This window comes from Camelina sativa, chromosome 4, assembly GCF_030686135.1.
Source record: "Camelina sativa cultivar CO46 ecotype springtype chromosome 4, ASM3068613v1".
Lineage (NCBI taxonomy): Eukaryota > Viridiplantae > Streptophyta > Magnoliopsida > Brassicales > Brassicaceae > Camelina > Camelina sativa.
This window is the reverse complement of record NC_141883.1, coordinates 29,553,804-29,577,441: the sequence shown is the minus strand read 5'-3', so window position 1 is coordinate 29,577,441 and position 23,638 is coordinate 29,553,804. Positions and strand designations below refer to the sequence as shown.

Below are 23,638 nucleotides of genomic sequence, written 5' to 3'. Positions count from 1 at the left end.
GCAGCAGCAGCACAAAGAGATTTGTCATTAACCAGTTCTGGTCTACAAAATTAGCCATTAGTTATGGTTAATTAAACCAATTTCCCATCGCATGTATGATGATGTAACCCAAAGAAGTAAAAGATGTTTTGTTGGCTGAATTGAACCTTCTCTTGATCCTTCTTGTTGATGATTCTGAATCTTTTCACAGAAATTTTTGATCTTGAATTCTTGATCATCTCGGCTTTTTATCTTTTGCCCGTTGGCTTTGAGGCTGAAACTAATTATGAGGCAAGAACACGAGCAATCTGAAGTTGGCTTGACCTAGAGGTAATCCTTTCACAATTTTCTTCCTTTAATAATCAACCCTAAATAGCTGGTCCTTCATTTTCATCTGTAGTTTTCTCCTTTTCTGTTTAGCGTTGTTTATATTTGAGGAAACGGGTTTTTGTTTGTGCTGTTGATTCAGAGAGCTAATGATCCCCCAGATTCATTGTACAAGAACTAATGGTGATAGATTTTGCTCGTGTGTAAAGAGTTAATGGGGAATCATTGTACAAGAACTCCTTGTTGTAGAAAGGTAAGACCTTTACCCCCAGAATTGACAAATTTTAAGGAGATCATGTCAAAAACCAATTAGTAAGTTTATATGAAAAAATGTTCATCTCTCATGTTCTTAAACAGGTGTGGTCATGTATATGCTGTTGCAGTAGAAAGAACAAGACTCAAGCTTGGAGCCAAAAAGGGTCTGGATTTATAAAAGGGAAGGTCCATCCCGTAAGTAGAATCGAGAAGTGGGAGGAGAAGATGACAGAAGCTAAAAGGAATGGCAACATTGTAAGCTTTTTTTTTACAGGCTTCCTCTGCAAATAGCTTGACATGATCTGATTCTTTGTAACATGAAACAGCTCGTAGTGAATTTCAAGGCTTCATGGTGTTTACCTTGTAAAAAGCTAGCACCAATATACCATGAGCTTGCTTCCACATACACATCAATGATATTTGTCACTATAGACGTCGAAGAGCTCGCTGTAAGTAACCAAAAAACTTCAGTTCCTTCGAATGATTTCGTGTAAAGATGGGAGCTCGAAACTGAGGGATTTGTGGGTTAACATATGTGTAAAACAGGAGTTTAGTAATGAATGGAACGTGGAAGCAACTCCAACAGTAGTGTTCCTCAAGGATGGGAGGCAAATGGATAAACTTGTAGGTGGCGATGCTGCAGAGCTTCAGAAGAAAACTGCAGCAGTTGCAGATCTCCTTCTCAGACAATCTTAACTGTAATTTAGTTTCCATGTCGGAATTTATACAAAGAAACGGTTTCCAGTAGTTTGATTTCAGATTATGATAGTATCACCTGAGATTTCTGTTGTTATAGTTTTAATCTCAATCTTAGACATGGCTCTGCCTATTGTATGTTCAGATTGCCTTAATAACATTTTGAAGTGTCCAAAGATTACAGTTTTTTTTTTTAACATGTTTTTATATATTCTATTCTTCAGACTCCAATGACGACTTATCAAGAATTGCAAAAAGAAAATAGGATGCAAGGGCCATTCTCTATGAGCCATAGAGATCATCAATAATCAAAATTCTATTGCAAATCAAAAACTCTGCTTTTTCAGCAGCTCTGTGTTGGTTACAATACTGTTTAATAAGATACAAGTTGCAACTATGAATCAGAATCTGACTCTGAATCTGTTTCTGCGTCACATTTCACTCCAAACGGTCTCAATCTGTTTGTGTTTGCTTCCAATGGGGGCATGCCATCATCATCATCACTTGAATCATCCTCACCATCATCTTCTTGCTCTGGAATAGGTATCTGAGAGCTTTCATCAGCTGGAATCGGTTTAGTATCTTTGAAGATTTCCGGCCTGCATTCACCATACCCAAACTAACATTAGCTATGCTGCTGAAAATTTAGATGCCATTCATAATCATGCAGAAGAAAAGAAAGAAGCTTTTTTTTTTTTACCATTCCGGAGACTTTTGAAGGAGACGGACTTGCTCAAAGAAGAGAACTTTACAAACAATAGATGTAACTTTGCTACCAGACTCTTGTGCCTTTTCCTTTCCTGTATGGTCAATCACTACAAAGCTTCCTGCAAATCAGTGTGTAGCAAACAACATCAAACACCATCTCAAACTGAATCAAGTAACATCATTGTATATAAAAAACACGAAATTTATTTACCTCGTCTGATCCACATGCTCTCACGAAACTTAGCTGGAAACAATGCTAATGAGTTCTCTCCCTTTGCATCCATTATCTTCAAAGAGACGACAACAAATTTAAAAACAACAGTTAAGAACGCAACGAATTGGCGTGATTGCATAAATGAGTGAAACCCAATTGATAGAAAGGAGGTTCTTTTATACCTCAATTTGATTGGAACCTCTGAGAGAGACGACTTGAGCAATGCTTTGACATTCCTCAAGCGTGAAATCCTGCTCTGACGCCGCTTGTTTCAGATTCCTTCTTCCTCTGTTCATCTCTTCTCTAACTCTTTCAACTCAAATTCCAAAAACAAAGTTACAACCAAGAAGAGCAAAATCAACACAGAAATTGAAATTAGGGTTTTGCAGTCGTGAGCCGTTTTAGTAGAATCGCACCGGAGGAAGCACAGTAAAGAAAGAGGAAGAGTTGTTTTGTTCAACGAGGGTAATTTTGTTATTTTGTTTCTAACCCAAGGGTATTATTGTCATTCCATTGCTAACTCGGTACAAACGAATTAGCAGATAAACCGGAAAATTCGTTATAATAATCAAGCGGCGGTGGGCGGTCTATAAATCTTCTCCGGCGCTTGGTTTCCACTCCTCCACCGTCTCCGTCGATTCGTATATCCTGAATTGTGATCCAATACTCTTTCGCTTCACAGGTTCGGAATTGTACATTTAATCGTAACCTGAGTTTGTTTTTTCATATGAATCATATAACTGGTCCGAGAACTATATTGAATTGCATAAAGTTTCTGGTTTTAAGCTATGAAATTGCGTAAAGGTCTTAACTTGTTTGTGTGTTGTTTGTTTCCCTACTCGGGTTTTGTATCTTGTCAGTAATGAGGTTTCTAATTTAGCTTTTTTTTTTTTTTTTGTAGTGATGGGTAGGAGAAAACAATCCAAGCCACAACGTTCAGTGGGTTTGAGCACTCAAACCGGTTCTGATTCAGATGGAAAGCAATTATTACCCGGTGAAGAAGCTGAGGGTTCTGGGGAAAAGATTTTTGAAGATATCAATAAGCCGTATTATGTGAACATATGTTCAAGTAGTCCAGTTTCAGAGCAGCAGCAGCAGAACTTTGATTTAGCTGAAGTTGTTCTAACGAATTTAAGTTTGAGAGAACGTGTAGGAACTAGTAGTACAGTCACATCCATTGGGATTGATCATGATCTTGATTGCTCGTTACGGTTTCGGCTATGTAATGTGACTAGTTTTGTTGATCGGATTAAGCTTGGTCATTGGCCAGTATTGTCTTCGAGTGATATAACTTTGGAATTGGTTGATAATAAGGTGTCTGATGATGAGGCTGAGTCAATGATTTGGTCTGCTAGTTTTGACGGTCCAGGTGAAGGGGTTTCGGGTCTTGCTCATTTGGCAAGTATCAAGTTTTTGACTTTAAGGCTCGTGCCGGGTAATCAGGGCTTTTTGTCTCCTAGAGTTAGAGTTGAGATGCTTCAGCAGGCCTTTGATGCTTGTGATTCGCTTCTTGAGAATACAAGGCAAATATGGAAAAAGAGTATGGTTCACGTTATGTCTTGGTTGAGGCCAGAGGTAATGACATCAGAGGCTAGGTATGGGACACAACTAAACGTGAAGGAAACTGAGTCATCAGTCGTGTTGGAAGGTGAAACTGTGGACTCTAGTAAGAAGTCTTGGTTTGATGCTGCTGCTTTTTATGAAGCCATAAAGCCATCAAAGTGAGTAAGCAATGTTTATCATTCTTGTTTTTGTGCCCTAATGTCTGAATGTTTCCTTCCAACTTATTGGCATATTATTGATTCAGGATGGATCCGATGCTTGAAGATGACATAACTGATTTGCTCCCAGAACTTAGGCCGTACCAACGACGTGCAGCTTATTGGATGGTTCAGCGAGAGAGAGGAGATCCAATAACGTTGGGAGACAAGGAAGACAACCAATTCATTTCACCTTTGTCTATCTCCGTGGCATTCCTTGACTCTGCTACAAAAATGTTCTTTAACCCATTCAGGTTAGTGGAAAAGAATCTAAGTAATCCTTTTTATTTCATTTTGAACTATAAGCTCCTCTCAATGTACACCAAAACAAATAGTATAAGTTCTCTCTTAGTAACTTTCCACCATTTACAGAAGAACTTAATTTGATCTGGTCCATTTTTCATGGTTTGGTTGTTTCTAGTGGGAATATCTCATTGGCTCCAGAGTATTTTTCACCTCGAATTCCAGGCGGTATTCTTGCTGGTATGAACAGTATTGCAGCTTTACTTTGCCTCCATGTACTATATTATTAGAGAATTATTTATGAGGATAATTTTGTTTGCACTTGCATTGACGAAGAATGTTTTCCGAAATAAGTCTGCTTAAATGCTAGAATGCTTTGTCTACATCTCTTATTGCGCATGCATTCATCTTTTGTTAACTTTGTGGTATTTCATTCTTAATGTGGTAAAGTATGAATGCTGCAGATGAAATGGGATTGGGAAAAACGGTTGAACTACTTGCATGCATCTTTTCTCATCGAAAACCAGCCGAGGATGAAATATATGTGTCTAACGGGCCATCAGTTACCGATGATCGGAACACTGGTTTGAAAAGATTGAAAAGGGAACGTGTTGAGTGCATATGTGGAGCTGTCAGTGAAAGTCGCAAATACAAAGGAGTCTGGGTACAGTGTGACCTTTGTGATGCTTGGCAGCATGCTGATTGTGTAGGTTATTCACCTAAAGGGAAAGGTAAGAAGGCTAGTCAACATGTTGATGAAAAAGTGTCTCAAAAGAAGAGCAAAAAGGATGCAACGGAAATTATTGTCAGACAAGGTGAATATATTTGCCAAATGTGCGCTGAACTTCTAAAAGTCACTGCCTCTCCCATCTCTACGGGTGCCACTCTTATTGTCTGTCCAGCTCCTATATTATCACAATGGCATTCCGAGATTACACGGTATCAGATTCTTCTCTACCTTATTCTTCCTTCAGTTAAGTTTCGACTAGTGGAACGCTCAATAAGATAACTTTCACTAGACATATATTTTTTTTTTTTTTTTAATGTCCTTTTTCCTTCTGTCATCTCTAATGTTGTAGGCATACGCGCTTGGGTTCACTCGTAACATGTATCTATGAAGGTGTGAGGAATGTCTCACTCTCTGAAGAACCTGTGATTGACATCAGTGAACTCCTCAATGCTGACATTGTTTTAACTACATATGATGTCCTCAAAGAGGACTTGACACATGACTTCGACAGGCATGATGGTGACCGGCACTGTCTTAGATTTCAGAAAAGGTGAGATTAGTGATTTTTAGGATTCTTATTACCTCGCATTTTTCATTATCTGATGAACTTGGTCATACCTGATATATTGAAGAAATTGTATTATTAAAACAATTCATAGAGTTTTCCAATATGGAATAGTTTCATACTCAGGTATTCAGAGATCAGAGGAACCATTTTGAACAAACACCAACGTTAATCTGATAGGATTTTTGTCTTACCTCCTGGTTTCATGCAATTGAAAAGATTGAGTAAAGATGTTGTATTGTAATAGGTACCCTGTTATTCCGACTCCACTAACCAGAATATTCTGGTGGAGGATTTGCTTGGATGAGGCCCAGATGGTGGAGAGCAATGCAGCTGCTGCAACAGAGATGGCGTTGAGATTATATACCAAACACCGTTGGTGTATCACTGGAACTCCTATACAACGCAAACTTGATGACTTATCTGGACTGTTGAGGTTCCTTAAAGCAGATCCGTTCGATGTTTCAAGATGGTGGGTAGAAGTTATAAGAGATCCGTATGAGGTTAGTCAGAAAAATAGTCATTTTCTTACCTTCTATTGAGTTTTCTTGTCTAACAACCTTCTTGGTTTGTTCAGAGACGAGACACAAAGGCTATGGAATTTACGCACAAATTTTTCAAACAAGTTATGTGGCGTTCTTCAAAAGTCCATGTGGCTGATGAATTGCAACTCCCGACTCAAGAAGAATGCGTCTCGTGGCTCAAATTTTCTGCAATTGAAGAACACTTCTACAGCAGACAGCATGAAACTTGTGTGAGTTATGCCCGCGAAGTTATAGAAACTTTGAAACGTGATATTCTTAAAAGAGGTACCATCGGGTGCGAATAGTGTCTTCTGCACTTTCCACCTTTGTCCTTACTTTAAAATTCTCTCTCGGAAATTTGAAGCCTCCTGTGCTGGCTGCTAAACTTTTTCTCCCACTTGTTATGACTACAGGTCATACTTCTTCTGATAACCCTTTAATCACTCATGCCGAAGCTGCAAAACTGTTGAACTCGCTCCTGAAGTTGCGCCAAGCTTGCTGCCATCCCCAAGTAGGAAGTTCAGGTCTACGTTCATTGCAACAAACTCCAATGACCATGGAAGAAATTCTAGTGGTGAGTTTGCAAGATTTAGCGTTTTGATCTCCATTCCGTTATTTGTGCTAATTGAAGTTTTTTCTTAGGTCCTTGTGAAAAAGACTCAGAACGAGGGAGAAGAAGCTCTTAGAGTGTTAATCGTTGCATTAAATGGAATTGCTGCTATTGCCATGCTTAAGCAAGAATTTTCCGAAGCAGTATCGTTATACAAAGAAGCATTGAATATAACTGAAGAGAACGCCGAGGATTTTCGTCTTGATCCATTGTTAAATATTCACATTCTTCACAATTTAGCTGAGATACTACCATTGGCCGAAAGCTACAGTGCTGCGTCAGGAAGGCCTGAAACTAAAATAGATGACAATGATGACGATCATCATCGTGCATCGAAAAGGCAAAGGATCAATGAGCTCGAGAGTTTAACTCATGATTCTTCAGAAGCTGCACAACAGTGGGAAGCCATTGCTCCAGACAATGGTTTAAAGAAGGATAAAGAGTGTCATGAAGAGTGCAAAACTCTGAATATAGTTTGTCACACTTTGAAAGTTAAGTATTTATCCTCATTCAACTCGAAGCTTTCTGCCGCTCAGCAGGAATTCAAAAAGTCATACAATCAGGTATCTTCCACAAAATGGTTTGATAATGTTTATATTTCTTTTCTTTTATTTTATCTCAAAACGCGACTCCCTTAGCCAAAGTGTCAGTATAATGCTCTTAAAGTAAGTTTCAAGATCAACCGTGTTAGATATTGAGCCATCACTTTTCCTGGAGCTCGCTCTCTCAGTCACAATGCTAAATAGTCGAAATTTTTTGTAAGGTTTCCGAGTCATTGAGCAATATGGAGAAACAACGTTCGAGTTGGTGGTTGGATGCCCTGCAACTTGCTGAACAAAATAAAGACTTCTCTAGCGAGTTGATCAGGAAGATTGAAGAGGCCATCCATGGAGGCTTCAACAAATCAAGCTCCTCCAGAGCGAATTCTCGGTTAGTCCTTGACAATTTGCAGTTTCATGAGCTTTTTTTGTGGCAAGAGAATTTTTTCAGCCTTTAGTTACACAATTTGTCTGTTGATTGTGTTATTATGGGGCATTATTTTCTACATGTGACAAATTAATTCACATGTGTCTGCAAAGTTATTAGAATAGTGACCTGAAGGACTAATTAGCTTTATTAGAAGACTAGATTGATTATCCTAAGCTTGAGTACATTAAGAACACATTTGTTAAGGAGCTGATAGCTTGAGTACATTAAGAACTAACTTGCTAATTCCTTATTCCAGAGAACTAACTTGCTAATTCCTTATTCCAGCTTTAGAACTATACATGCCATGAAACTTCATCTGCAGACTTCTATGGATATGCTGGAAAGCTCTAGAAAGAAAGCGATAGATAGGATTCTAGAAATTGACCAGACTATGGAGAAACCAAAAATGGAGGATATTGAGCGTATTGGCAACTGCAAGTATTGCAACAAGAAGGATGATGGCCCCACGTGTATTCATTGCGAGCTAGATGAACTATTCCAGGTTTGCTCTTTTTTGCTTCTGCACTTCTTATGTGAAGTTAAATCAATATTAATTTCACCATCACCATGTCCAGGAATACGAGGCTAGGCTATTTCGTTTTAACAAATCTCGTAGGGGATTAATGGAACTTGCAGCTGCTGAAGAGACAGTACATTTGCAGAAGAAGAGATCTGCCCTTAATCTTTTCTTTATTGGTTTGTCATCAAAGAATAAGGATTCAAATGCACCGCATGGTGACAATGAGGAGCCCACCAAAAGAAATGCTGGTGACGCTGTGTTCGTAAGTTACTTGATCTTTGAATTCATTACTGACAAGAAAGCATAACCACATTTATGTTTGGCCTTCTCTGTTTCCTCCTCTTTTCTTTAAAACGTTTTGAAATGTCAGATAATATGGTTTTGGAATGATCGTCTCTTGTCTGATACAAATTTCTTTTATGTTCTTTTCATAGGTTTCAAAATCTCCATCTGAGACGGAAATAGTTCTTGGAGTGATAAGAAACCATTGTAAAAGCTATTTAGATAGGGAAAATAAATCGGCAGCCACAAAACATTTGCATACCCTTGAGGTATTGCTCAAGAGATCTCTTCTTCGCTTATATGGAGAAAAGGAAAACCTAACCTTTATTTTTTCAACAAGTTCTGACATTTCCAATTTTGCTTATCTAAATTAAAGGTGATGCGAAAGGAATATGCACATGCAAGGGCTTTGGGTAGGGCTCAAGCTCAACTCCTACGAGCCTACGATGAGATTAACATGTCAACAATGAGACTACAGCTTAGAGAATCTGAAGATGACACATCGCTCTATGCTTTGAGCCAAGATGAGTTAGATGTTGCTAGTGTACTGAACACAAATGATAAATTTATGGCTCAATCCTCGTTGCTTAGTATAAAAGGAAAACTTCGTTATTTGAAGGTAAATCTGTAACCTTTAGTGTTTTTATATCATGCGGAGAAGTCATTTATTTCTGTGTTACTATCTAGAAGTTTACGTGGAGAGGGACATTTGACCACATCTATTTTGCAACTCTAGCTCCAGAGCTGTACCCATTTCAAATCTATATATTCACAAGAAGCTTTATTTATGTCTTTGTGATTCTTCTCTACTTTGATTTTGTATAAAATATTGAACAAGTTTTTTGCCGTTTCAGGGTTTGATGAAATCCAAGCAGAAACAAGAATTAGAGAATCCAGATCGTTCCTCACCCATACAGGAAACAGTCAAGGCTTCAGATCCTGTTGAACAGGATGGCGAAAACCTTCTTAAGAGAGATGAAGCATGCCCGATATGTCAAGAAATCCTACGGAATCAGAAGATGGTTTTCCAGTGCGGGCATTCCACTTGCTGTAACTGTAATTACTTTGACCTTTTGATCATTTGATGTCTATCTAATGCATCTTCCTGAACCAAACTTCAGAATGTTAACAATATATACTTCTTTGTATTCGTTGACACAGGCTTTTTTGCTATGACTGAGCGAAAATCTGTTCAAGAAACGCAGCAAAAGTGGGTGATGTGTCCAATATGCAGGCAACATACAGATGTTAGAAATATTGCATATGCTGATGACAGACGAGACAGTTCTTCGTCAGATCAAGATCACAAAGACAATGAAGCATCATTGGTGGTTCAAGGTTCATATGGAACAAAGGTTAGTATCCTTGCTTGTAAGATTAGTGCACAAGAAGTACTTCTTTTCTCATCTGTTGTTTTGGGGCTGTAGATCGAAGCTGTTACTAGAAGAATCTTATGGATCAAGTCAAGTGACCCACAAGCGAAGGTTCTAGTTTTTTCCAGCTGGAAAGATGTTCTTGATGTGTTAGAACATGCCTTCGCTGCCAATAGCATCACCTTTATCCGGATGCAAGGAGGCAGGTAATGTAGTGAGAACTTTAATGATGAATCCATCGAAAGTGGCATATAGGTAACCTAAGGGATGTTTGTAACTTTGATTCCATGGAAATGCAGGAAATCACAGACAGCCATTAGCAAATTCAAGGAATCTGAGAAAGAAACCCAAAAGACAAACTCCCATCCAAAAGACACAAAATCAATTCAAGTCCTATTGCTTTTGGTGCAGCATGGTGCCAACGGTCTTAATCTTCTAGAGGCGCAGCATGTAATCCTGGTGGAACCGCTTCTAAATCCGGCTGCGGAAGCGCAAGCTGTTGGTCGTGTTCACCGGATTGGGCAAGAGAAACCTACTCTAGTTCATCGTTTCCTGGTTCGTGTATCTGCTTTGTTTGCCACCTTGGTCTTGTACAGCTTCAAGATCCTACCTGATGCGATTTACTTTGATCTTGACCTCTCTTTTTCTATGGAACCAGGTAACGGGCACAGTGGAAGAAAGCATCTACAAACTGAACAGAAATAAGAATACAAACTTAAATTCATTCAGCAGCAGGAATACAAAAAATCAAGATCAACAGTTCTTGACACTGAGAGATCTCGAATCTCTATTTGCTTCACCAGCAGCAGAAACAGCAGAGATGGAAGAAAACACGGGAGAAAGACAGAAGAATCTGAGAGATCTACCGCCCTCAGTTGCTGCAGCATTAGCAGCCGAGAGGAGAATGAAGGAAAGTAATGCATCTTCATCAACTACAAACGCATCATGATCATGAAAAAGGTTGCAGAAAGATTGGTTCCAGCCAAATATATTTTGTAGCGTCTCGCTGTCTGTACATAAGAAGATGGTGAAGAGAGAAGCAGTCCAAAAGTAAACTCTTTCTCTCGTGTTGTCTACATTCATAATGTAACTATAGCAGGCTTTTTAGAAACTTAGGCAAAGCATAGGACTTTTTTTTTCATTAATTCATTGTATTGCAAGTTTGCAATAGATATTGGCATATTGCTGCGTTAGGATTATATCTAAAATAACCAATTAAATTTCCAAACAATCTGCTCTAAATCTCCATCATCACAAGACTCTTATTGTCCATGCTCTTATGTACTTTTATGGAAATGAGAACATAAGATAAATGCAAAACTGGTTCTCTTTTCAAATAACTTGAGTAATGTGCTTTTCTTTTGTTATAACATTTGAGAAGACAAGTCAGTCTACCACATTGAAGAAATGAAACCACAAATCCCCAGAAAAGAACCAAAAATTTATTCAGCTCCACGCCAAAGAGGCGATAACAAACTTAGAAACAGGAAAATTCTCCACTTTATCTTAAATCTTGGTGATTTTCTCACTTTTCTTCAACTGGAGGTGGGTCAATGAATGTCTTCTTTATCCAATCAAATGGCTGTAATGATAAAGAATATGTCAGATACAAACCAAAACGAGTTCAGAAAGAAGATTAGTACAAAAGGGTCATGAGCTTAAGGGCCTAATCTCTTCGTAACACCAAACCACAGATTGAGCACATTGTGACAAACAAAGAATCTAATTCGTCCAACCAGTGCAATTCTGTTCTCATTACAATGAAGCTGCGTAAAGCAAGGAGCAATAGAAGCTAAAAGACTACATAAAGAGCCTAAAACTAAAAGCAACGCATTTGTGAATTTTGTAAGTGGGAGACTAATCTGAATGAAATCGACATCAATTTGTACATAGAAAACAAATTGAACAAGTTAATTCCGAGTACAGATACAACACCATTTACAAAGATACAGACTACCACCAAATCGAATCAATCCTTTCATGAACAGCAATTATATGTTAACGATGCTCATAAAAATACCGCCTTTACAGAGAGTTCGAGGCAAGTACCAAACTTTGAAAGTGTTAAACAATCATCAATTATGAAAAATCACATCTTTCGTCCAAATCAAGCTATCAATTTTACCAGAGATGTAAACAATAGGCTAAGGAGAGATCCCAGAATAAGAACAGAATTCGTGAAACCCAAATTTGAAGACAAAGCTAGCTAAAAAGATCTATTGCCGGAGGAACAAGAGATCGAGACAGGCTTACTTGGACAACCCAGATGGCACCGGCTGCGGCGGCGATTCCCCATCCAGCGGCGGCTTGAATATCCACCGGTTGGATCTTTGGCTTCACGACCTTGAGTAAACCAGCTGTTCCTGCCATTACTGCTTCGATCTCTCTCCTTCGCTTTCAAAATTCCGATCAAACCCCACTCAAAAGATCTCCTTAAAACGAAATGACGATAAATCAATTTGAGGAATGTTTCGACATTAAAAGACCTAGTCAAAGGTCACTATTACACTTCATGCCGTCTCTTGTGCAAACTTAAACACCATGCCGTTTTTTTTTACTTTTTTCTTATTTGTTGATGTGCTCTCAAAGCTTATATCAACTCCAAAAGAACAAAACAACTATATCAATTATCAAATGTAACAATGCAATAATTTGGTTTCAAGAAGGAACAACAAAACAAATATCATACAATCAGAATGTCATTCTAATATTGAAGAACCAAGCTTTGCATTGTTCTTCTTCCTTGGACTATCTGGTTTAGTGGCTGGTCGACGACCCTTGTCAGGACCACCAATTACGCCCCATTCCTCAAACTGTGTCTGCCTCGCTCTTGCCCTTTCTTTCTCCTCTTCGGATTTCTTGGAGTAACAGTACGGACAAGAGACTGCATACTCGTACTCTGGAGATTCCATGTCTTCATCACTTATAGGCTGCTTGCATCCATAGCAGAGTTTATGTGTTCCTTGAGCTAGACCATGTTCCACGGAAACACGCTTGTCGAACACAAAGCATTCGCCTTCCCATAAACTCTCTGTTTTAGGGACTTCTTCAAGGTACTTTAATATCCCACCTTTCAGATGATACACCTGATGGAAAAAAAATGGTTTTGATCTTTAAGTACCTCTGAAAATCAACAGCTCAATGGTCAGATGTTGTATTACGTTACCTCTTCGAAACCTTGGCTAAGAAGAAGGCTTGAAGCTTTCTCACATCTGATTCCTCCAGTGCAGTACATAGCAATCCGTGGCAGCGTCTTCGGTTTTTCAGCATTGTCTTCTTTATTAGTGATATCCTTTTTCTCCACATTTTCTTGCGTTTCAATGCCTTCTTGCTTCAACGCAAATTGATTCTCCACCCAAGATGGGAAATTCCTGAAAGCTGTGGTACATGGATCTACAGCTCCTTTAAACTTCCCAATTCTAGTCTCATAGGTATTGCGCACATCAATCACTACCTTAAAACACAAAAGTAATTCGACAATTTCAAAGATCTGTTATCATAGATCTACAGACTATGACATACCAAGAGTAAACAAAGACAACATCATAACTTTTTCTCTATGCATAGACATTCTATTCAGAGTGAACTAGAACTTGAAAGCAAGATACACAAACACAGAAGCAAATACAGCAAAATAATATGCGTCCAACATGTATAAACAGTTTTCACTGTGTTCTTGACTAAACTTGCTACCAGATAGAAAAAAAAGAGGTCTCACAGTTTCTGGATCACTGATCAGTTCATTCCATTCTTCAGGGCTCACATATGTTCCAACTTTTTCAATAGGTGAGACACTGGGCATTCCAAGCGTAACAATCTGCACAGAGATTTCAAAATTAAAACAACTCTTGATAAACTACAAAACTCAAGTCTTTCAACTTCAAAGAGACAAAGATTGTACCTCTTTCTTGAGTTTGACCCTAACATGATCCCATCTAAACGGAGCATCTTCACCAGCTGCAAGAGGAGAGCTACTGCTATGTCCATGGTGAATTGCTTCTTGTTCAGGACTCACAGGTGTCTCAATTTGCCTCAAACCATTCAATCTGACATCTCCCTGTATAATCGCCAACACTCTCTCCACTGATTCACGAATCCCACAGATACTTCCATTGATCCCTTCTGGTGCAAGAATGATTCCACCTGAAACACGCTGATGAAACAACAACAACAACAGCCCTACCTTATTACTGCTTCTTGCTCAATACAACACTAAGACTGAGAAAAGACTTAATCTTTCATATCAAAATATCTAAAATTTGGATTGAGATAGAAGAAACGACATACCAATTCTTCGCAGAGATCCTTCAAGGGCTTCCTGAAATCAGCATGGTCAGGCAGATTAGCGAATTTGTAGAACGAAACCACAACGAGCGAGCCTAAATCCGACTCGTCAGATTCTGGTCTGCTCGAAAAGCACTGAGTATTCGTCGCCATGCTTCTCCGGATAGCTCCAGCGGTTGAACAAGCAACCGTGGATTTGAGAGATGAAGAAGAAGAAGGAGAGGAAGAGAGATTCTGGGGTTGGGATTGGGGGAATAGTAACTCCGGTTTGGAGTTTTTACCGACTGAGCTCGAATTAACGCCGCTACTAGAGAAGGTAGAGTGTGAGTGAGGCGGTGGTGGTGATGAGAGCATTCTAGCGGCGGCGAGGGACGGTGGAAATCTCCAGTGGCAATACCGTAGCATTGAGGTCCTCAACTAAACCGGACTAAACCAAAATGTGGGTGTTTCAGTACAAGACCGATTCATCTTTTACGTCTTTTAATATATATATATATATATATATATATATATTTATTATTATTAAGAAGTTCTCAAATTTTAAAGATATCATATCGTTTTTTTTTTTTTTTTTAATTTTCCTTCTTTTTAGATAGTAAATTTGAATAAAATAAATTTTTGGAGATTGATAAATAAAATTTAAATACACTTTAAATTTTTTTTACAAATTTACTAAATTCAACATGTTTCCATTTATATACTTTTTAAAATGCACATGTTTAACGTCGTAAATCTTCAGCAGTTAAATCATACGATGTTTTAAAATATCGATCATTAATTAATTGAGATGCAAACAACAAGTCATGATTAATTTGACCCTAATTAAGCTAAATGGATGAGGCAAAGATTTTAGTTGAAGTTGTGCTTGATCAGTGCTTGACAAACCTTTTCCAAATTGTATAAGCAAATGACGTATATGTATATTTTATGCAATAGAAAGTATTACAAAACTGTATCTGAGAAAATAGAGTATAGTGGATAGGTGATCCATGTCCATGTACTAACTATTGTAAGATTTTACACAATTAAGTTTTAAAATAGCCAAGTATATTATTCATAAAATTAAACTGTATGAGTATGAGATGCGAACACAAGTCACGATGCTAGGCAAATAATTTTAATTTATCAGTGTTTGACAAACCTTTTCCAAATTTTGTATAAGCAATATGACATCAAGAAATTGAAAGAGTGTTCACAAACTCGCTCTGATTACACTAACCTTGAGGTAGAAATAAAGCATAGACGGGATGTCTCTGAGAACATCGGTGCCCTAATCTCTTACAGCCTTTGAGTTCCACTGGTCATTACCCTGATGACCACAATAAATTGCAAGCATAAGCTCTTTTTCAACCCATTCACCATGGTTGTTTTGCAGTTTATACCATCTAGGTGCCACTGTTCAATTGGAAGCACTAATTTCATCTTCGGTGAACGCGATAACTCTGTTCCATTCAGGATTCGACATTTCCAAGCAACAATTAGTGGCTTTCTTCACATTTGCAATCTTTCTTCACATTTGCAATCTTAATCTCGACAGGAGCGTTACAACGGCGACATGTCCCCAAACCCAAACCCTTGGCCTTCACCACATGGACGTATAACAATTTCTCATCTGCAGCATCAACCTTGTTTGTATCCCCAATAAACTTTTCTCCATTAATGATTCTAGTAGTTTATAGATAGTACTGAAGTTGCACACATAGCTATAACATGTTGGCAATATTTACATATTTCTTCTAACAATATTTAGCCGAAGTCAAAACTTAGCAACTAATATAATTTTGTCAAAAGTTTATTTAGATTATCCATATGGCTTGAACGTCATATAATCCTAACAGGATTTCAAACTAGTGTTCCTATAAATCTAAAAAATTATCTATATGTGTATTTGTCAATTTTAGACCAATTTCATACTCAGAATTCGCATATGCAATGCTATTTCTAAACAACGGTTACTAGATTAATATTTTCAAATTTATCAGTTAGTAATTATGTCAGAATAAAATTGTGGATCTAATTATTGTTTTTCTTCTTTTTGGTAAATATACCATGTTGAGTTTTTAACGTTTATTCTATTTAATAATCAACAAAATCAAAATTTTTATAAGTTTTGAAATGACAGTGGTGGATCAGTAGCATAAATAATAATTTTAGAAAAGTCGAAAAACACCAAACCTTTAAACATTTTTTCCTAGAATTAATATATCAAGTGATAATTTACATAATATAGACAATTCTTTAGTTGGCCACACTGACATATTTCTAGTTACACAAACTTTAGAAACAAATATTGTTCTAACACCACCACACAAAAAAAACAAAGCTTTTAACGTTAGTTTATAGGGTGTGTTATATTTTTAGTACATTTTTGAAACTTATTTAGCAATGTAGTATGTTCACTATTTGTAACTGGAAAAGTAGGGTGTGTGAGAGAGAAGGTAATAGAGATAGAAATCTGAGTGTGCCAGAGGGTTGTGTGTTAGATTACTTAATAACCCCCGTCGATGGTTTTGCGGAAGAAGGAGGAGAGAGAGACGCGAGAGGAGAGAAGAAAGGAAGCAGAGAAGTTGAAAGTGGGTCAGGAAGGAAAGTATAATTTTGCTTTTATGTTTCTTTCTCTTTCTATATATATTATTTCTCTTCAATCATGTATTATTTTATTTTTAGAAAATTTCTAAGATACAGAAAAATCTATATTTTTTTTTTACAATTTGATATGAATTTTGTTTAATATTTTTAAATATATTATATTATCCGTATACTATTTTAAGTGTACAGATGTCTGTACACATTATTAAGAGTACAGATGTCTGTACACATTATTAAGAATACAGATGTCTGTACACTTAAAATAGTATACGGATTAAACAAATTACATTTGTACATTTGATCTGTACACATTATTAAGAGTACAGATGTCTATACACTTAAAATAGTGTACGGATTGAACAAAAAATATTGTCCAAAAAACATTAATTTTCTGTGTAAATAGGTTATATAAAATTAAAATTGCTAATAATTGTTCAAAGTTATAGTAGCATAGTGGTTAAAGCTGTTCAGTTTACTACATTGTTATAGGGTCAAACCACACTAGATGCTAATTTAAAATTTTGTTTAAATTAGAGGGATAAAATTGTAATTACACTTATGGCTTCTTCTTTCCAGCAAAACCCTAACGCTGCCGCCGATGGCTGTAATTTTTTTTTTTTTTTTGCTTATAGTTTTTTCTTTAAACTTAACCAAAATTCATAAATCTATCATTAACTTAGAAATTTATAACCAAATTCGATGTTTAACATGGTTTTTCTCTTGGTATCAGTCATTTTCAAGGAGGAATAGAAGAAAAGTGATTGAAAAAAAAATTGAATTATTGAAGAAAAGATCAGGAGATGAAAATTAGTTTGTTGGAGAAAATGATGGACCAAGAGATAGAAGAAGAACAAACTTGCTAATCATTCGAGATTTAAAGGAAGATTCTTTAATCTTTCTCAATTAAACTTTTGTGATCTGTCATTTTGGCAAATTGTGTAATCATGAATGAATCAGAGAAATCATTATTTTTGGTTTGGTTTAGCGGAGAAGACGATAGAAACAAAAAATAATAATAATAATAAAACTTTTATTTTATAGAAATTATTTGTAAAATGCTCAATAGCATGAAATGTAATTTTGAATGTTATTGAATGACAAAAAAGAGAGTAAAACAAAGCCAAATAGTGGTCAAAGTCGTTTGTTATAATTATAAATAGTAAACGTAATAATTTTTTAATTATGGTTGTAAAACGTATGTATTTTCTAATTATCTCTAGTTTATATATGGGTTAACTAACAATATGGCATCGGTTTAGTAAACTACCCATGCCGTATTCATGGGTGACGTAAAATTTCTTTGCGTCATTTAGAAAACAGCCGTTAAAATTAACGTCTAAATTCTAGCGTTGCTTTTTCGTTTTGGTATACACGTTGCTTGCAAAACCGATGCAATATGTCCATTTACCATTTTGTACAATTATTTTGTTTTCTTGCTAAATCAATAAAATTGTGAATTTGTGATACAGAACGACAATGGACTTAAAATGAAATAACATAACCAATTATATATTATTTAGTAAGAGCTATAAAATACCACATCAGTGTAGGAATATTTAGTTACATGAATTCCCAACGAGTAAAAAAAAATCTAAACTAATTAAACAAAGCGGTTTTCTCTTCATATATTCGACTAATTCTAAAATTGCAAAATTTTCTTCTGTATATAATCTATTCATTCTAATTAAATGTATCGCCTAGAATGAATCCTGTATACAAAAAAAAATATACATATATATATATATATATATAAACTTTTGGAAAAAAACCTCAAATGGTTTTTCCGAAGATACCATCAACTCCATGATTTCGTTTATCTAAATCTTGCTAAATAATTTCTCAATATATATCTCAATTCATTGTGCACGTCAGCATCAGACGATTTATTATGCCTAATTTGCATAAGTTTTAAAACGTCGTTTGTTCGGCTTTCAGTATTTCCATTTGTTTCTCAAATCTCTAGATTTAATTTAATCCGAGACACCTGAGTTTCTCTCTGGATTATATATACATTTATATTAGCTTACATAGTTTTCCAAAATAGATATGTGGTACATTAGTTTTGTAAAAAATCATTTTTAGCTTTTCAATCAAACTCATATTTCCATAAATAAAATAAAATATATATATATATATATATATTTACCCATAATATTTCCCCATATATAGTCTTCCAATATAATTGCTGCATGCATGTCCCCATCGTCTGTCTATACGAAGCTTCCTTCATGCTTTTCTTCTATTTGTTTTCCAGCTCCTTTGTTTGTAAAATGACAACTATAATAAAGTGTCAATAATCTTTACTATCACCAGTACAAACATTTATCTACGTATTACAAAAACATATATGTTCTGAATTCTTCGTTATTTTCTAACGGAAACGTATATGAATTTTGAAAAACTGTATATAGTAAAACAACATATAGTAAATATTTTTGGAGAAAAGAAGATATGATGTAATTTTGTGTAATCATATGATTCATCTTTCGTTCTACGTTATAAGTTTAGCTCGAAAGTATTTTTAAGGTTTAATAATTCTGATATATATTCCATCCGTTTTTTTCTTTCACAATTTTACGGTTGCGTCGTTTCTTTAATGTTGTCAATTGGAACATAGACAAAATAAGATTTTGAAAACGTGATATATATGGTACATGCCGTTAACAACACATATCTATCAAAATTTTAAATAAGTGTATCAAAACCCTAGCTATTGTTATATAATACTTGACACTTGGCAAGTGTATCAAACACTAAAATCAAATTATAAGGAGCTGTGGAACATGTAGAGCATAGTGAGTTAGTGAGACAACAAAAAAAAAATCTGAGGTGTATTTAAGTTGATTCATCAATCACTGAAAACTCATTCTACTCATATTTATTATCTAAAAAGATTTTTATAAAAATAAATGGGTGGGAAAAAAAAAAATCTTGAGTGAAGAAGCAAAGTTAAACATGGAAGTCATTGGAACGATCGGAAGCACCAATGGTCGTCCATATCAATACAGGGTTATAGCTTGGACAAATGCAATGGACAAATACCTAACAAAGATTGTACCGACCAAGAGAGATCCTGAGTTCAATGAAGTGCTACAAATTTCTCTAGATAAGAATTTTCCAGCGAAAGCTTTATTTGTAGATGTCTTCAGAACGAATTCAGATGGCCTCTACTTCGTTGGGAGGGGAAAGACATTGTTTCCAACGGCTATAGATAATGATTTTTACAGGGAAGTTGAGCTCTCTGGTTTTGTGGAAGACGGGTTTCTTCAATTGTCATTAAATCTCAATATTTTTGAGGTACGTATTTGGTTATGCTACATGATGATTTATCACCTATGGTTGTGTTCTGAATTTAATCTTATTATGAATAATGTATAATCATTGTAATAGTTTATCTTATATCGTACGTGCATGTTTGCATATGTACTAATGAGATAAAATATGAATAATGTCTTTGGATGTTCTAATGATTGAATGTTTATTAACGGGCCTCTCTTCTCTTCTTCATGATGACTTATATCATTATCGATCGATGGTTGTGTTGGAATTTATTTCAATTAATAATGGTTCTTTTACTACTGATTGTATGAATCATGGAGTTCAGGCTATGTGTTTAGCTACATTATTACAAAAAATGTACGTTCAGTGTGTTAATGTATATTTGTATCTTTTCCGAGGATTTAATGTTGTACACTATAAGAAAACATGTAATTGCCGACTGTAAGTTGTGATTAAAAATACAGTCGCTAAATTTAGCGACTGAATTGCGATTGTTTTGCTACTAAATAACTACTAAAATAAAACAGTCGTCTAGTAGACGCTAAAACGTAGTGTGGCATTTTTTGTGATCCGTGAAATAAGGGTCTTTGCGAGGTAAAATGAGATAGTTTATTCAAAACCTAAAAATCCAGTTTTACAATCAACAAGGTATATATTATTCAAGAAATTCGAACAAATCTTTACTTTTTCTCAAGGTTAAAGCCAATAATCATCATTCATCACCAAGTACATGATAAGTGAAAATAGGGGTTAATCCATTCTAAACACACGAGATCTATGTATCAGTTTAAAACTCTAGAGTTTATTCAACATATGACGAAAAATATATCATTTATATATTAGCTGAAACCTATTTTACAAACCTAACTATAAACTTGTAACATATTATTATAAGCTGAAACCTAACTATAATCTAGTTACAAAAAAAAAATGTTATATGTCGTCACAATATAAATTGAGAACAAGTCCTAACAAGAAAAACAGGTTTTTGGTGTAGACGATATCCTCACACTACAAAAATCGTGTACTGTAGCATCATTTTATTTGTAATATATTCGGATAAATAAATTAGGCTAACACGAAAACCCAACATGTTCAATGGCTCAAAAGAGTCTTCTCTGCAGAAAGAAAAAAAAAACATGCAAAACCTACTATGTTTTACACAATTAAGTTTAAAAATAGCTAAGTATATTATTCATAAAAATTAAAGACTGTATGAGCATGAGATGCACAAGTCACGATTTTGACCCTAATCAAAATGGATGGGTAGGCAAGTAATTTTAATTTATCATTGCTTGACAAACCTTTTCCAAATTTTGTATAAACAATATGACTTCATGAAATTGAAAGAGTCTAACTCATAGGTGTTTAACTATTGTAATATTTTCTAGTTAAGTGCTCACGATATATATGCATGGTTAGTGACCACTCGCTTAGAGATATGAGATATGTAACTGCACAATCTCATCACCACTCGCTTAATTAGACATTAGAATGTACGTTCGGAATGTGCATAAGCTCCAATAAGAAAGTGTTGTTTTTTTTTTTTTTTTTTTTTTGGGCAAACATAAGAAAGTGTTGTATGGGTAAAAATTCTAGGCTTTTCTTTTTTATTTTAATAAAATATTATCTTAAATAACAAAATTGCATGCCATTTTCATAACTATTTTGTGCCACCACATCCATTTCTCTAATTTCCTTCCATTTTGTAGCTATCTTACTAGTTTCAATACTTAAGATTTTGAATTTTATTCAACGGCATTTAATGTTTTAATGCATTTTTACATATATAGTTTTGACTATATTATGTTATGGATGGTAGTCAAACGTTATAATTAAGAATTATGACCAAAATAGTTATTATATATAAATAAAACTTTGAATATAATATTAAAAACACATAAAATTTTTTTTAAGTGTTTTTCCATATTAAATAATTTCAAATCAATTTGGTTTGTTAGTTTTTATGGTTTTCTTACTTCCAAATGGTATTAAGAAGAATTCAACATTTTTCTTTATTCAAACAATATTTAATACTCATTATTTATCGTCTATTTTTATGTTTTTTGAACAAAGAATAATGATGTGGAACACATGCATTAAAAATAATATAGATGGAAACATATCAAATCTTGTGAGTTAGCAAAAAAAAATAAAAATAATTAAGATGTATTTAAGTAGAATCATCAATCACAAAAAAGAACCATTCTACTCAAATACAATATTGAAAAAGAAGAAAAAATGAGCTGGGAAATATTAAAAATCAAGAGTGAAGAAGTAAAGTTGAACGTGAAAGTCATTGGAACAATCGGAGTCACCAAAGGTTGTCCCTACGAATACAAGGTTCGAGCTTGGACAAATCCAAAGGACAAATACGAAACAAAGGTTGTAACGAGCAAAGGAGATCCTGAGTTCAATGAAGTGCTACAGATATCTCAGGATAAGCATTTTCCAGCAGAATTTTTGTATGTTGCTGTCTACAAAACGAATTCAGAAGGCACCTATCGCGTTGGGAGGGGTAAGATATGGTTGCCAACGGTTAAAGGTAAAGATTTTTACAGGGATGTTGTGCTCTATAAAAATTTTCACAGGGTTGCTGGGCTCTATAAATTTGCGGAAGCCGGGGTTCTTCAATTGTCATTGAATCTCAATGTTTTTGAGGTACTTCGTGATGTTATCTATATTCCGTGATTTTACCATCTATGGTTGTGTTTCTGAATTTGATCGATCTTATTATGAATAATGAATCATTGTAATTAATAGTTTATCTTATATCGTGCATGTTTGCATATGTACTAATGAGATATAATATGTATAATGGAATTCAATGAAGTTGCTTGATTTATAATGTCTTCGGATCTTGATCTAATGATTGAATGTTTATTAACGACATCTCTTCTTTTTTCATGACTTATCATCATCGATGGTTGTGTTGGAATTAATTTTGATATTAATTAAATAATTATGGTTCTTATATATTACTACCGATGGTATATATATGGATCATGGAGGTCAGGCAATGTGCTTAATAAGCTACATCATTAACAATAAATGTATATACAATGTGTTAGTGTCTTTGTATCTTCTTACATTTTGATAATGCGGTTTGGTGATTCGTGAAATAGTTTATTCAAAATCCTAAAATTTCACAATTTACAAGGTCTTATTCAAGAAATTATCACCAAGTACATGATACGAATTCGTGTTAGTAAAGTACTTTTATATATAAATGAAAATAGGGAATCCCCATTCTAAACAGACGAGATCTATGTATCAGTTTAATAGCGTTTATTCAACATATGACGACAAATATATCGTATACGTATTAGCTGAAACCCATTTGACAAACCTAATTATAAATTTGTAACAGATTATTATGTATGTTCCAAAAAAAAAAAAAAGTTATGTGTTGTGCGCCGTCGTCAAAATATACATTAAGATAAATTAAGTTCTAACAAGAAAAATAGGGTTTTTGGTGAAAGACGATATCCACATATTCGGATTAATCAATTAGGGTAACACGAATACACAAGGTTCAAATTAGGCAATTATATCGTCGATTATCCGATTTTTGATTAGATTTATTCTGTTTAATCAACGAATTGAAATTATGACACGTATAAGATTCTTTGACAGGGTTAATAGTGGATTATCTAACCGAGTCAAAGTTGATTTGATCACTGACTTTAGATTCTAAACCTTGACACGTTGAGATTGATCTTACGCGAATT

General features: G+C 35.2%; 5 protein-coding genes across 7 annotated transcripts; 2 read left to right on the top strand and 3 right to left on the bottom strand.

Annotated features, from left to right (window-relative positions):
- The first annotated feature begins 51 nt into the window (after window positions 1-51).
- On the top strand, window positions 52-1,443 carry LOC104792943 (thioredoxin-like protein CXXS2). The gene is made up of 5 exons (XM_010519216.3): window positions 52-309; window positions 449-559; window positions 664-816; window positions 888-1,010; window positions 1,108-1,443. Exons 2-5 carry the CDS (start codon window positions 521-523, stop codon window positions 1,255-1,257), a joined length of 465 nt encoding a protein of 154 aa, XP_010517518.1. The 5' UTR covers window positions 52-309; window positions 449-520; the 3' UTR covers window positions 1,258-1,443.
- Window positions 1,444-1,555: 112 nt separating this feature from the next.
- Window positions 1,556-2,628, bottom strand: LOC104782563 (uncharacterized). Its single transcript, XM_010507527.3, has 4 exons — window positions 2,362-2,628; window positions 2,177-2,252; window positions 1,958-2,084; window positions 1,556-1,856 (listed from the first exon to the last, which is right to left on the bottom strand). The coding sequence occupies exons 1-4, from the start codon at window positions 2,473-2,475 to the stop codon at window positions 1,652-1,654; spliced, it is 522 nt and encodes a 173-aa protein (XP_010505829.1). The 5' UTR covers window positions 2,476-2,628; the 3' UTR covers window positions 1,556-1,651.
- A 79-nt stretch (window positions 2,629-2,707) lies between these two features.
- Window positions 2,708-10,983, top strand: LOC104782564 (uncharacterized). Of its 3 annotated transcripts, none has more exons than XM_010507528.3 (20): window positions 2,708-2,861; window positions 3,081-3,900; window positions 3,987-4,193; window positions 4,361-4,422; window positions 4,647-5,121; window positions 5,262-5,462; window positions 5,725-5,980; window positions 6,055-6,286; window positions 6,415-6,575; window positions 6,644-7,174; window positions 7,375-7,541; window positions 7,866-8,082; window positions 8,156-8,362; window positions 8,535-8,651; window positions 8,759-9,001; window positions 9,237-9,438; window positions 9,544-9,737; window positions 9,810-9,961; window positions 10,055-10,310; window positions 10,414-10,983. In XM_010507528.3, the coding sequence occupies exons 2-20, from the start codon at window positions 3,083-3,085 to the stop codon at window positions 10,702-10,704; spliced, it is 4,989 nt and encodes a 1,662-aa protein (XP_010505830.2). In that variant the 5' UTR covers window positions 2,708-2,861; window positions 3,081-3,082; the 3' UTR covers window positions 10,705-10,983. The 3 variants fall into 3 exon arrangements, 1 of the variants encoding a protein (XP_010505830.2); XR_015597282.1 differs by having other exon boundaries at window positions 2,727-2,861; window positions 7,903-8,082; XR_015597281.1 differs by having other exon boundaries at window positions 2,727-2,861; window positions 8,156-8,366.
- Window positions 10,984-11,066: 83 nt separating this feature from the next.
- On the bottom strand, window positions 11,067-12,213 carry LOC104782562 (cytochrome b-c1 complex subunit 10, mitochondrial). Its single transcript, XM_019245007.2, has 2 exons — window positions 12,009-12,213; window positions 11,067-11,337 (listed from the first exon to the last, which is right to left on the bottom strand). Exons 1-2 carry the CDS (start codon window positions 12,123-12,125, stop codon window positions 11,281-11,283), a joined length of 174 nt encoding a protein of 57 aa, XP_019100552.1. The 5' UTR covers window positions 12,126-12,213; the 3' UTR covers window positions 11,067-11,280.
- Window positions 12,214-12,355: 142 nt separating this feature from the next.
- Window positions 12,356-14,524, bottom strand: LOC104782561 (rhodanese-like domain-containing protein 7). The gene is made up of 5 exons (XM_010507526.2): window positions 14,043-14,524; window positions 13,657-13,908; window positions 13,474-13,572; window positions 12,922-13,209; window positions 12,356-12,841 (listed from the first exon to the last, which is right to left on the bottom strand). The coding sequence occupies exons 1-5, from the start codon at window positions 14,442-14,444 to the stop codon at window positions 12,455-12,457; spliced, it is 1,428 nt and encodes a 475-aa protein (XP_010505828.2). The 5' UTR covers window positions 14,445-14,524; the 3' UTR covers window positions 12,356-12,454.
- Window positions 14,525-23,638: the final 9,114 nt, after the last annotated feature.

What these genes read in the sequence shown, in the direction of transcription:
- LOC104792943 (XM_010519216.3), top strand. Translation starts at nt 521, where the DNA reads ATGGGGAATCATTGTACAAGAACTCCTTGTTGTAGAAAG. An exon ending in GAACTCCTTGTTGTAGAAAG is followed by an intron (nt 560 to 663) that starts GTAAGACCTTTA and finishes GTTCTTAAACAG; the next exon opens with GTGTGGTCATGTATATGCTG. An exon ending in CTAAAAGGAATGGCAACATT is followed by an intron (nt 817 to 887) that starts GTAAGCTTTTTT and finishes AACATGAAACAG; the next exon opens with CTCGTAGTGAATTTCAAGGC.
- LOC104782564 (XM_010507528.3), top strand. Translation starts at nt 3,083, where the DNA reads ATGGGTAGGAGAAAACAATCCAAGCCACAACGTTCAGTGGGTTTGAGC. An exon ending in CCATGGAAGAAATTCTAGTG is followed by an intron (nt 6,576 to 6,643) that starts GTGAGTTTGCAA and finishes GTTTTTTCTTAG; the next exon opens with GTCCTTGTGAAAAAGACTCA. An exon ending in TCAAAAAGTCATACAATCAG is followed by an intron (nt 7,175 to 7,374) that starts GTATCTTCCACA and finishes ATTTTTTGTAAG; the next exon opens with GTTTCCGAGTCATTGAGCAA.
- LOC104782562 (XM_019245007.2), bottom strand. Translation starts at nt 12,125, where the DNA reads ATGGCAGGAACAGCTGGTTTACTCAAGGTCGTGAAGCCAAAGATCCAA. An exon ending in GTGCCATCTGGGTTGTCCAA is followed by an intron (nt 11,338 to 12,008) that starts GTAAGCCTGTCT and finishes TTATCATTACAG; the next exon opens with CCATTTGATTGGATAAAGAA.
- LOC104782563 (XM_010507527.3), bottom strand. Translation starts at nt 2,475, where the DNA reads ATGAACAGAGGAAGAAGGAATCTGAAACAAGCGGCGTCAGAGCAGGAT. An exon ending in GAGGTTCCAATCAAATTGAG is followed by an intron (nt 2,253 to 2,361) that starts GTATAAAAGAAC and finishes GTCTCTTTGAAG; the next exon opens with ATAATGGATGCAAAGGGAGA. An exon ending in CTTCAAAAGTCTCCGGAATG is followed by an intron (nt 1,857 to 1,957) that starts GTAAAAAAAAAA and finishes TGGTGAATGCAG; the next exon opens with GCCGGAAATCTTCAAAGATA.
- LOC104782561 (XM_010507526.2), bottom strand. Translation starts at nt 14,444, where the DNA reads ATGCTACGGTATTGCCACTGGAGATTTCCACCGTCCCTCGCCGCCGCT. An exon ending in GGGTCAAACTCAAGAAAGAG is followed by an intron (nt 13,573 to 13,656) that starts GTACAATCTTTG and finishes ATCTCTGTGCAG; the next exon opens with ATTGTTACGCTTGGAATGCC. An exon ending in TGATCAGTGATCCAGAAACT is followed by an intron (nt 13,210 to 13,473) that starts GTGAGACCTCTT and finishes TTGTGTTTTAAG; the next exon opens with GTAGTGATTGATGTGCGCAA.